The sequence below is a fragment of the Bactrocera tryoni genome, chromosome 4 (assembly GCF_016617805.1).
Source record: "Bactrocera tryoni isolate S06 chromosome 4, CSIRO_BtryS06_freeze2, whole genome shotgun sequence".
In the NCBI taxonomy this organism is placed as follows: Eukaryota; Metazoa; Arthropoda; class Insecta; order Diptera; family Tephritidae; genus Bactrocera; species Bactrocera tryoni.
The window spans coordinates 61,423,874-61,436,741 of record NC_052502.1 but is presented as its reverse complement, the minus strand read 5'-3'; the positions used below and the strand labels follow the sequence as shown (position 1 = coordinate 61,436,741).

The window sequence follows — 12,868 nt, the reverse complement described above, 5'->3', positions numbered from 1 at the left end:
CTATTTTTAGTCGAAGTTTAATTGGTGTTTCCACCCTTAAAATTTAAGATTTGACAGTTAATTAAACGGCTGAAAAGTTTTAAACGAAAAATCATTCAGTTATTGTTTAGGAAAAGGCGAATAATTGGACATTAGTTTTGATTTATATTACAATAAATAACCAACATATTGAGGCCATAACGGAATGCATATACGAAAAAGCCGTCGTTATCTCTCAAATCCAGTGGAACTTCCTAACAGCAGGTTAGCCTAAGTTTTATTGTTAATTTTGTGAATGGTTTTTAAAAAATTTTTGCTTCAGATTCATAAATTATTCTCATTTAATTAAGGATCATTTTGTTTTACTGAAAGAGCTGATGGAACATAACCACAAGCTCTCAATTTCCTTGGTACCGGATTTATAAAAAAATCAGTTTAAATTATTTTAACTTTAGTTTTTTATAAGTAATTGGTATTAAATGAATTAAGTATGAATTGATAGCGCAATGCTGTTGACAGTTTTCACACCTCCTCATTAATCGTAAGAAATGACGCGAAGCCGACAAGTGTTTATGTACTTGTATAGTCCATACCATGCAATATAATACAATACAATACAATAAAATATGTTTTTTATATGCATGTATGTATGTATATTTAAAATATGTAGTTCGCGTATGGAATGGCACAAGCCACATTTCATCTAATAAAAAATCATGATTTTATATCACAGAAATGTCCTTTGGCCCTGGTTCAAGTAGGAGATACATGCATATGTACATATGTGATGAAACTGAAAGTAAATGTAAGCTTACAACTTCCATTATAATCTCGGAATAGCATTTTCCTGTAAATATTGGCTTGCAATTATGAATACGTATTTAAAAGTGGCGGTTTTCCATGAATACAGAAAAAAACGAATAAAAGTCCGTAAATTAATAAAAGTTCATGAAGTAATGGAAATTTGTAATATTACTACAACCCGTTTTAATAGTTCATAACGTTAAAAAAAATACATTTTTTAGTAAAACTCAATTATGTACTTATATAATTCATTACAGTAGCAATAGCTTGGCAAACTCTAAATATTGAAAACCGCACCCCAATAAATACCGAATTTTACAATAGAGATGATATGATCTCTTCGATTTAAGTTTGGGAACGATTTTAATGTAATTTTCGTCGAATAATGACTGTAGAATGCTTTCGCAATATTTTTATTCTCTTGCAACATGTTGCTAAAGAGTATAATAGTTGTTCAATATGAATTTTTTCCAACACCTTCAAATACCTTCCCCCAGCTTTTATCCTTACAAGTCGCAAGAGAATAAAATTTTCGGTTACAGCAGAACCTTCCTTACTTGTTTAGTGTTGCAAACTTTTATTTGTGATCATGTATGGCGTAAAGAATATTCGATCATAAGTTATTTTGGCAGCATTTCAAGCTATTTTGAAAATAAAAAACGATACGTCTACCCGATCCAGTCAACTATCAAAGTCGGGCATATGATTTATATTCTCAACTTGAAATCATTTTAACATATAAAACATTTTTTACCTTTTGCCTTAGACCTGGCGCGGATCTCTGGTTGTTAGGGTGGTGTTGAATATTATGAACACCGTTTTAGCGCAATGGGTAACATATAAATGCCTGAAGAGGAGAAAAACGCTTCAAAATTTTAATTTTTCTCAAAAAGTAAATTCTTAGGAATATTCGAGACACATCCATTAATTTTATTTTTACTGTTTCCAAATTGTTGCTTGCCTCGTCCATTTTCAGGATTTTACTGCACAAGCTCAAACATTTTTTCACTTTCTATGTATTTGTAAAACTTATTAAAATAATTTAAAATTATATATAAAACAATTTATTTACCCGTCTTATATTTTTGAATAGAATTTTTTTGGTGTTCTAGTCAACCTCATGATACAGAGTTGAAATGCGTGATACCACAAACAAGTTTGACAACTTAAATTTAACGTTATGGGGCAATTTTTAGATTTTTCTCAATTACAACAGAGAAAACATATAGATCGTGCCAAAACAATGGATAACAACACTCGTAAATAAAGAAAAGTATAAAAGTGATCTCCTTTTTACATGTTTTTTTATTATACCGTTTTCGTTTACATGAAGTCTTTTTATATTTTCTTTCAAAATATTTTACATAGTTTTGAGCACAACTTTTTTCAACGCGCTTACTAAATTGCTTTTGACATGAGTATTACAAAAATTAAAAATAAAAATAAAGCAAAGGTCTAAAGAAAAGAGTTAGCCATTAAAAATTAATCTAAGTGAAAAAGTAAAAATTTTGGACAGTTTGAACAGAGAACGTTAATGAAGTTGTAAGTTCTCTGGTTGGAAAGCGTGAAAGAGTTGGAAACATATTTGCTATTTGCTAGAATGGCTTGATGATTTTAATATTCAAGAGTCAAACTTTTTTTTTGATTCTGTAAAGACGCATAGCGACAGTGAAACAAATCAGGAAAAGATGTTTGCAGTAAATTCGCCTTTCATACCACAAGCCTTATTCGTTAAGGGTTAGAAAAGGCAACTAATTTAAGAAACACTCACCAACATTTTCGTAAAATATTAATAATTCTATTGAATGTAAGTTTAGATGAAAAAAATTTTAAAAATTTTAAACATTAAGTTTTCCACGAAGTGTTTAGCATCCGTTGGAGACCATATAAAAAATGTATGCAGATGATATATGTATAGTATGTATGTGACTAGCTGAGAACGTCAATATATACGCGGCCTATTACCTCAGTTTTTAAAGTATCAGTCTGATATTCTGCACAAGCCCTCCTCTTACAAAGTGTCTGCTCATTTGCCGGAACCGCCGATATCCGTTCACTATAGTATAAAGCTGTCATATAAACTGAACGATCAAAATCAAATTTTTGTAAGGAAAACTTTTTATTTTAAGAGATATCTTCACTAAATTTGACATGGCTTATTGTATAAAGTAGCGGTACAAACTCCGTAAAATACCACAAACTGACCGTATGGACCTTTTTTATTTTTTAAGCTGCGGTGCAACCAAATTAAAATTCTTTTATTTGTTGCTCGTTAGGTTTGGTTTAATATTTATGTTGCATAATATGTCAGTGCCGCAACTGTAAACAAACTGTAGTTTTGCACGATATTTTCTCTTGCATACTTTTGCTTCGAAAGAAAATCGAAACGGCTTGTAAATAATTGAATTTTCTTTCACATGTTTTTTTTATATATATTATATATGTATACAAATGTACATATTTGGTTCAACCAAACCGTATGAAAAGGAGTTCACATATAATTGTTAATAAGTGTCTATTATCGTCACTTTGATAAATTAAGTTTTATTTTTTTTGTATTAACACATCATAACTTTAAAATTAAATCTCAATTGTCTGTATTGAAGATTTTACTATTATAAATTAATATTAACTGTTATTTCGTTTTGCTGAACTACAAACAATAAACGAATGTCCAATAAATGGCATTAAATATGATAAACAATAATGGAAACACAAATCTTGCTTTCCGGTCGACCCAAAGTGAAACTTCATGAGGTGTCATCGTCGCCCATGAATCATTGCTAGTTTTTTTCTCTTGATGTTCTGCACTTAAATTTGCATCGGCTTCTAAAACGGTGATATGCCCTTTATTCTTTGACTGATTACAAATATTGCCATTAATGAAGTGTATGCGACCGTCTGTCTCACAATCATAGATCTTACTTTGTGGTATAACTTTTGGGGATAAAGTCGACTTGAAAATATATTTGCTATTGACTTTCTTCAGACTCAAGCATTTATTTCGGCGCCATATAGTATTTACAAAAGCAAATTCCATAAGGCTACCAAATATAAAGAACGTACAACCGAAAAACCAAACTTCAAAGAACTGTGCATGGTTTTTTGTTTCGAATTTTTTCTCGTAGTTAGAAGTTAACGTGAAGAGCGACAACATGGTACTTGTGCCTAATGTCGTACGTGCAGGTGTTTGATCCGCTTGAAGCCAGAATGAGACCCAAGAAATTCCAACAAGCATAATGGAAGGTAAAAAATAATCAAATGTATAAAACAACGAATCGCGCGTTAGGTACACAGTAAAACTTATCGAACTATAATTGCCACCCAGTAACGTATATCGCAGGTCTCCTTTCCTGGTTTGGAAGATTGTTTCATTGTGCCAAGAATATTCTAATTCATAATCTATTAGCTGTATATTTGGATCAATTTCGATCGCATCCTCCTCACCCCAGTGTAGTATTACTTCGGAAGAATTGTACAACCAACTTTCTATAATCGCAGAGCATTGTTGATCATCAAAAGGAAATTTATTTAATGCAACCGAACAAGATAATGATGCTTCTATTCGGGCGGAGATGCTCAACACTCCATCTGGCATTACCATAATTAAAATATCTTTCTCACTGGTTTCCAAGATAGCTGTATTTTGCTTATTGGCAAATATTATATGTGGAACCCAAATGCGATCCAGCAGTTGTGAATCACCGAGTATCGGTTGCAAACGTTTTGGTGCATACTCTCCAAACGCCAATCTATGGTCCATATAACGAAGCTGTAGAAATCCAAATATTTTACACTGCATGTCATTGGTATCGATTATTTGTATATCAGTAATATAAATCCGCACATAAATATTTGATGGCTGGTCGGCTACAGAGTTTTTTTCAAGTACTGGAAATGGTCTGTCAAATCGATCAAAACGACATGGATTGGTAAGACGAAAAATCAATTGGGTTTGGGTTAGTGAGTCTGCGTTATCGAGCGCGGCACAAGACGTGGTTGTCTGTGTTTTTGTTGTACTGGAGTTTATATGCATTGATATTGCTTCATTTGAGGTTTTTACACATTCTTCTACGAGAATTTATAAGTTATTTCTTTATTATTCCCATACTAGGATTGTAATTTCAAATCACCTGGAACGACTGCTGCCAAAACTAGAGTCAAACAAATTATCAAGTAATGCAATAGCACCAATGGAAATTTCATTCTTATTAATACAATAAAATTAGTTCCTTTCCACTTCTAGTCGACTCTCTTACGTAGTTGTTCTATGTAATAAAGCAAATTTAAAAATGATTTAAAATAGCTTTTCCTTTAATATCAAGCATGACAAAAGCTAAAAAACCATAACATATGTTATCAATAGAAAAAGATAAATTGTGTTTAACAACTTTGTGCTAATCTGTAAACAACCTTAAATTACTCGAACCTTATCAGGTTTTTCGTTTATTTCTATTCAGTGTCAAATTACCAAAACTTATTAATAATAAAATGCCATCCCTCAGCGATTAATTATCTTATAGAAAATGATATCATGTCTGCTTGTTATCATTCATATTTGTTTAAGTATAAATCGTAAGTACGTATAGTATGTATGTACATATGTTAAAATTACACGTCCGAGAATGTTTACTCAGTGTTTTTTATAAGCAGTTGGTATTAAATGAATTAAGTATGAATTGATAGCGCAATGCTGTTGACAGTTTTCACACCTCCTCATTAATCGGAAGAAATGACGCGAAGCGGACAAGTGTTTATGTATAGTCCATACCATGCAATACAATACAATACAATAAAATATGTCTTTTATATGCATGTATGTATATTTAAAATATGTAGTTTGCGTATGGAATGGCAAAAGCCACATTTCATCTAATAAACTCATGATTTTATATCACAGAAATGTCCTTTGGCCCTGGTTCAAGTAGAAGATACATGCATATGTACATATGTGATGAAACTGAAAGTAAATGTAAGCTTACAACTTTCATTATAATCTCGGAATAGCATTTTCCTGTAAATATAGGCTTGCAATTATGGATACGTATTTAAAAGTGGCGGTTTCCCATGAATACAGAAAAAACGAATAAAAGTCCATAAATTAATAAAAGTTCATGAAGTAATGGAAATTTGTAATATTACTACAATCCGTTTTAATAGTTCATAATGATAAAAAAAAATAAATTTTTTAGTAAAACTCAATTATGTACATATATAACACAGGTCAACACGATTTTTGGGCCTGACATCTACATGTTAAATTTTAGTTTCTCCTATGACAAAAATAAGGAAAATTTTTTTTTCCGGTTAAAGTTTGCTTTCGTAGAAATTAGAGCAATTTTTCGATTTTTAAGCAGAAATGACTGATTTTTATATTTATTCTACAATTTCACTATAGATTATAATTAGGAAACTTATTTTTAGATACAAGAGTCGTTTTTATTCAAGATGTGTGATAAATAATAATACATAAATGTAAAATAACAAGAAATTACTGTCTAAAAGTGCATATTTTTTGTATTTATTTTATTCTTCTCTCGTATTAAACCCCAAATATACATACTTATCGATGTAGATCAGCCAATAGCAAACTTAAAGAACTAAAGATTAATATTTAAGTGTTTTTCAATGACTAGAATCAGAATCAAAGCATGAGAACAGAAATCCAAAAAAAATATTTTTTTTGCTGACCGGTGTAATTCATTGCAGTTGCTATGTATTGAAAACCGCATCCCACTAAATACCGAATTTTACAATAGGGGTGATATGATTACTAAGTGTAATATAGTATCTTCGATTTAAGGGGCTATACCAGTATGACGCATGAAAAATTAGGCGATTTTCGTGAATTTTTTTAAAAGAAAGTACTAGATTGAATGTTTCGACGTTCTATGGACGTAATAAAGTATATTTTTAGCTATATTAAATTTTTTTTTTTACAAAAATATTGAAAAATAACGGAGTTATGTGCTGTCTGCAGAAGTGCCGAAAAAAAGTGCCTCAACTGCTGACATGATTCCGGTCGAATGAGTAGCAGAAACAAAAAAATTCAAAATGTTTATTAAACTTAAATATATTTTCAATGCAATTAACTACGATCTTTGAAAAATATCAAAAATTAAGAAAAAGGCGTAATTTTGAAAAAAAAATCGTTTTTTTACGAAAAAAATGTTCGCTTTTTTAATGCCAAACTGACAATTTTCAACCAAACAAAAAGATCGTAGTCCATTGTATAGCAAATGTATTCAACTATACCCAGTTTTAATTTGAAATCGATCGGTCACTTTCTCGTTGAGTTATGATGTCAGCAATTTTGAAAAATGTCGTTTCGAGAAAAACGCGTTTAAAGTTTCACTTATACATACATACATATGTACATACATATGTTTGCACCTCTGAGCGGTCGCTTTTTAGAACGCTTCCATTCAAAAACTATTCAAGATACATACGACCTTGCCGATTTTAGTTTCATTTCAGTTTTTGAATATATACGTATAAGCTATCGAAAAAGCAAAAACAAATTTTTTTTGAAAGTGTCACACTGGTATAGCCCCTTAAGTTTGGGAATGATTTTAATGTAATTTTCGTCGAATAACGAATGTTGAATTCTTTCGCTACATTTTTATTCTCTTGCAACATGTTGCTAACGAGTATAATAGTTGTTCAATATGATTTTTTTCCAACACCTTCAAATACCTTCCCCGGCTTTTATCCTTACAAGTTGCAAGAGAATAAAATTTTCGGTTACAACAGAACCTTCCTTACTTGTTTAGTGTTGCAAACTTTTATTTGTGATCTTGTATGGCGTAAAGAATATTCGATCATAAATTATTTTGGCAGCATTTCAAGTTATTTTTAAAATAAAAAACGATATGACTACCCGATCCAGTCAACTATCAAAGTCGGGTGTATGATTTATATTCTCAACTTGAAATCATTTTAACATATGAAATATTTTTTACCTGTTGTCTTAAAGCATTTCCGATGAGATTCTAAGTTAAGTCTACCTTTATCCACTAGTCGTTTAAAACATATCAAACTACCTACACTTACTAGTTGTGTTGAAATGCTGGGCATTATATTCTTAGTAAACACCCTGAATGGAATAGTTTGCAATTCTTTTCACCTATCTAAAGTTAATTTTAATATATGTATTTTGAACTAATCGAACCATTCCGTCCCATCATATCATCCCATATTAAGATTTTAATACTTATTCCTGCACATTTGATTTATCTGACTCCATTTTTGAAATTAAAAATACTATATTATATATGTATATTGATCTCGGCGCTTAAAAAATTATCTTGCCGGTCTAATTTCACACGTCTGCAGAGGTTGGGCGGGAGGAGGGTAATCGTGGAGTTATTATACAGGGATGGCACACTAATTAGCACACCCTCCCATACCTGCTATTAGACATAGCTCGTATATGAGAGGAGTTGCTTCGGTACACAGACTGGCGTCACTGAGAACTTGCTGTGCATTCAGAACAGTATCGGATGATGCAATCCATGTTATATCGGGAAGACTCCCCATAGACATAGCAGCTGAGCGTTGCTCATCAGTCCGAAATATGAGGGCTAACATATCACCCAACCAATGTAGACAAGAACTGATAAAAATCGACGAGAAATGCCTCCAGAAATGGCAGGAGAGATGGAACAACTCAACGAAGGGAAGGTGGATCCACTCTCTGTTACCCAATATTAGAGAATGGGTTACGCGGGATCATGGGAAGGTGAACTACTACCTTACGCAGTTTCTATCTGGCCACGGCTGCTTCAGAAGCTATCTGCATAAATTCAAGCATGTGGAATCTCCTCTCTGCATGCACTGCGAAAATTATATTGAAACAGCAGACCACGTACTGGTGGAATGTGTCCGCTTCCAAAACGAAAGGCAAATACTTTCCGATAAACTAGGAAAGCCCCTACCCATACGTTCAAGGGACGTAGTAAGTTTTATGCTAACTTCCCATCTAGCATGGGATATTGTATGTGGGATAATAGCGTATATTATGCAAAGGGTTCGAGAAGACGAAATCGCTGTAAGACCGAGAGTGCAGTCCCGAGATGCTGCAAACCTATGACACCACAAGAAAATAAATGTAAAGGAGCTGTTATATACATAAACAATACCTGCCCTGCGAAGGAAAGCCTACAGGTAGTTCCGCAGGGAAACACAGGTTTGTGGACAAGGTGGTGCTTTAGCACGTATGCGCTGTATGCGAATCGGGCATAATTGTTGGTACGGGCCAACAATATCTTTTGAAGATTTACACCCACCTTTGGCGTATCCATAAAAAAAAAAACCCTCCTATGTGCACTAAGATTAACAGAAAATGAAAGAAAAAAAAGAAAAATATCGGGAGGAATTGAAGTATAGGTATACAGCAACATTTACTAAATAATGTTCAAGGAAAACAAATTAGTACTTATAAAAAAAAACATAATAGAAGCATAAGGCAGACCAATTCAGCATTGGAATTGCCTGATTTTAAAGCCACTGAATCAGAGACCCTGACTTATGGCAGGGCATATTGTCCTGTTGGAAAACTGCCGAGGTGTATACAGATAACGGTAAGTCTTCCAAAAACGATACGAGATGATCTAGCTTGCCTGTTATCTGCACTATAGGATCAACACTATGCTTCGTAAAGCAACGCCACACCATAACACTTCGCCCGCCGAACTTAACCGTCTTGCTTGTATACTTTGGGTCCAATTATTTATTTTGGGGGCGTCGCACATAAGTTCTTCAATCAGGCCCATGTAAATTTGATTTATATTTCGCTCCAAACTGCTGAATTCCAAAAAGAAAGAGGAAAACCAATATGCAACCTGGCAAATTCCAATCGCTCCTTTCGATTAATGTGTGTAACTACTGATTTTTATTTTCTTATTATGTTGCACGTCCCATAATTAAAATAAATAAAAAAGAATCCACCGTAAACGTTTTATGCTCTTATTCTTTTTATAATTTTTTTCTTTTCATCCGCTTAGAGAAACATTTATTCATTACCTGCACTCCCCAATCATCCAAAGTTAAAAATAAGTAACACCGAAACATTCAGTTTGTATTGCACACTTTTGATAATGGTTATCAACCTTGGTTGGAAACGGTTAACTGTGAGATGTTATTTATATAATACTCAAATACACACTTTACTGTGTATCTTTTCACATCACGTGCTTCATAAATACGGTCATATGTACTCATACACATACAACAACTTATATATGCCTCAGCATCTATGCTCTTCATTTATGTAGTACATGTACAAAGATTGAGAAAATGTATGTACATATGTCAAGTAGATTATCTTCGTTAGATATAAAATACTCCATTTTTGCTTATGTGACCCACACGAAAAAATGCACTTCCGATTATGTACACAAAAACTATGAATATACTATATGTATGTATGTACATTAGTATACTTTAAATTATGTTTTTAAACAGCAGAAAGTCCTTGTATTTATGTATGTATATTATTTTATTTTTTCACTAATTGACTGGTCGTTAAAATATGGTGGTAGTGTAGAAATTGAGAACTTACATATGTATGTGTGATCTAGTGCATACATATTTTCTTGTACATATATGTACATACATATATACATACATACACTACACTAGTATTACGTAGTCATTCATTTTTCATTGTTCGTGTTAAATAATTATTAAAGGCAAAAAACACTGTAAACAAAATTTTCACACCGATAAATTTACATAATTTTTATTCGCCAAACACTACTTTGTTAATATATGCATGCATATGTAGAAGTTAGGTATATATGTAAATATTGTTCTGGTTTATGATTTAAGCGGCCGACGAACGATTCACTTTGTTATGTATAACTATGTACTTTGGAAGTTCAAATCGATTTTGACCATTATAACTGCTTTCCTTCTTCTTCATAATACACATAATTAAATATGATTATTGAATATCATAATGGAATCTGTTTTATTTTGAGTTGCCACTACTTTATAGCAAAATTTCTATATATAATTCAAGAAATATATGTTAATATCCTTAAATAACTGTGTTATAACCGCACTTCACCATATTCAATAAAAGACTAAGCAAGCTTATCAACTCACATCGGGCGCGTCCCTTAAGCACAGGCGCAATCAAATGAACAAATAAAGAGCAGCCAAAGGATAGAATGAATCTAAACGCATCAACTGAAGTGTTGCACCCTTAGGCATTTTTTGAGTACATCCGTCTCTAGCAACGAAGATTATGCTAAAAAAGAACCTACTGCGTGTTAAGTACTTGTATGTTACTGCTTTATATGGAGGATGTGAAAGTAGGTGACAATTGTTTGTGTACCTCTGACTTCAAAAACTTTCTGAGTGAAAAAAACAAAGCTCTGCAAGGAAGCAGAATTTTTATATCATGAATATGAATTGTGACAGCGACTAGTAAAATGGCAGTCACAATAACGTTTCATTTTTAAACCGCTTGTTCAGATAAACGTGAACGTCGTTATTTCATTCAAAAATCGAATTTATGGTAGCTGTCTGTAGTATAAAAAAATGTGATTCACAAACTAGTTTGATTTGGCAAATGTTATGAAACAACAGTTAATACTATTACGGAATAAAATTCATCGATTCCCTTATTTTGCTGAGTATACGAGTAATATAATATTTTTAATATAAAATGGCCAAAATCAAAGCGCGTTTTGACAGACTCTTGCAATTATTAGTTCAGATGTCCAATATTTGGCAGTTGAGAACAAAAATTTCAAACAATTGCCTTGAATCCAAACAATTTCTCTCCCAAGAATGGAATATACCATAATCACTATTTTTCTGTGTTGTGTTTTTCGCCCCAAAAATATTGCATGGTGTAAACCAATTTTACATTCTACAGTGCAATCCAAAGTTTTCACACTTCAATTTAAAACACATGCAAACATGATGTTTGTCCTGGTATTTAAGTGGTTACTTATTGTAATATAAAAAACATTGGTAAAATTAAGAGCATATAATTTGCTTAGCTAATTTCAATGTTAATGAGAAAATGAAAAAAAGCCATAATTTTAAAATTTGTTATTACTTGAGAATTATAGGCACCGTGCTTCCTAATACATACATACAGTGTGTCAACTATTTGATCACATATTTTTCCAAAAACATTCTATTTTGTTCTTTTTTATTTACATAAACTTTTGAGTAAAAGGGATAAGTTTACTAAGTAGGCCTATGCAAGGGCAGTTAGTAAGTGCGGAATTACCCAAAATATACCGTTACTTTTCAGAGAATATTTACAAATGTAGACAAAGGCATGTGATCAATTAGTTGACTTTGTGAAGTAAAGAAGTATTGATCGCCGTAATATTGCTCTGAGATTCAAGTATTTCTTTTGATTTTTTAATTAATAGTTGTGGAATCGTTAGATTTTTGTTTTTGGTAAAAGGTGAGTATTTTCATTGTTTTTCTTTGTTATATTCTTAAGGTCGGCTTGACTATAGATGAAAATACTAAGTGCAACGAACAGTGGCGGATACAGAAAAATTTTTTGGGGAAGGTTTTACGAAAAAAAAGCTCGAGAAATAATGGGTTGTCAAAAAAGTCTTGCGGTATTTTTCTTGAATTTTTTTTTATTGAAATTGAAATGAATTTTTGATGATTTGATCTCTTTCGACTGCTACTATGCCTTCCGGAGCGTGGCGCATCTTCGACCACCTCTACACCAGAACGAAAACGTTGAAACCATCGTTGTGCGGTGGAAATGGAAACTGTATCGGGTCCATAAACTGCATAAATTTTATTGGCGGCTTGAGATGTACTGTAAAATATGCCGTATTTTCTCTTTATTTTGCTCCATGTTTACGACGCTATAACTCACGAACGACTTAAAAGAAACGACAATCAATCAAACACGTGTTAGCGCGTGAAATGAGCTTCCCAAAAAGGTATAGCATGACCCGATGCGACGAATAAAACTAGAACTACGCGCTTTCAGCGCCAACTAGCGAAAATACCGCAAGACTTTTTTGACAACCTATTATTTTCTTTTTATGATCTACTGTTCAGAACAAAACTTTCGTGCGTAGGTGAAAATATG

The 12,868-nt window shown here is 32.4% G+C and overlaps 2 protein-coding genes across 4 annotated transcripts in view; both read right to left on the bottom strand.

The window, feature by feature from the left end:
- Nucleotides 1-11,086, bottom strand: part of LOC120774809 — a 45,618-nt gene extending 34,532 nt beyond the window's left edge. For all 3 annotated transcript variants that reach the window (XM_040104607.1, XM_040104609.1, XM_040104610.1), the window contains exon 1: nt 10,894-11,086. The gene's annotated coding sequence lies outside the window, so the exon portion shown is untranslated. The remainder of the gene's footprint in view (nt 1-10,893) is intronic.
- LOC120774810 (pH-sensitive chloride channel 2-like) lies at nt 2,950-5,043 on the bottom strand. The gene is made up of 2 exons (XM_040104611.1): nt 4,917-5,043; nt 2,950-4,854 (listed from the first exon to the last, which is right to left on the bottom strand). The coding sequence occupies exons 1-2, from the start codon at nt 4,987-4,989 to the stop codon at nt 3,437-3,439; spliced, it is 1,491 nt and encodes a 496-aa protein (XP_039960545.1). The 5' UTR covers nt 4,990-5,043; the 3' UTR covers nt 2,950-3,436.
- Nucleotides 11,087-12,868: the final 1,782 nt, after the last annotated feature.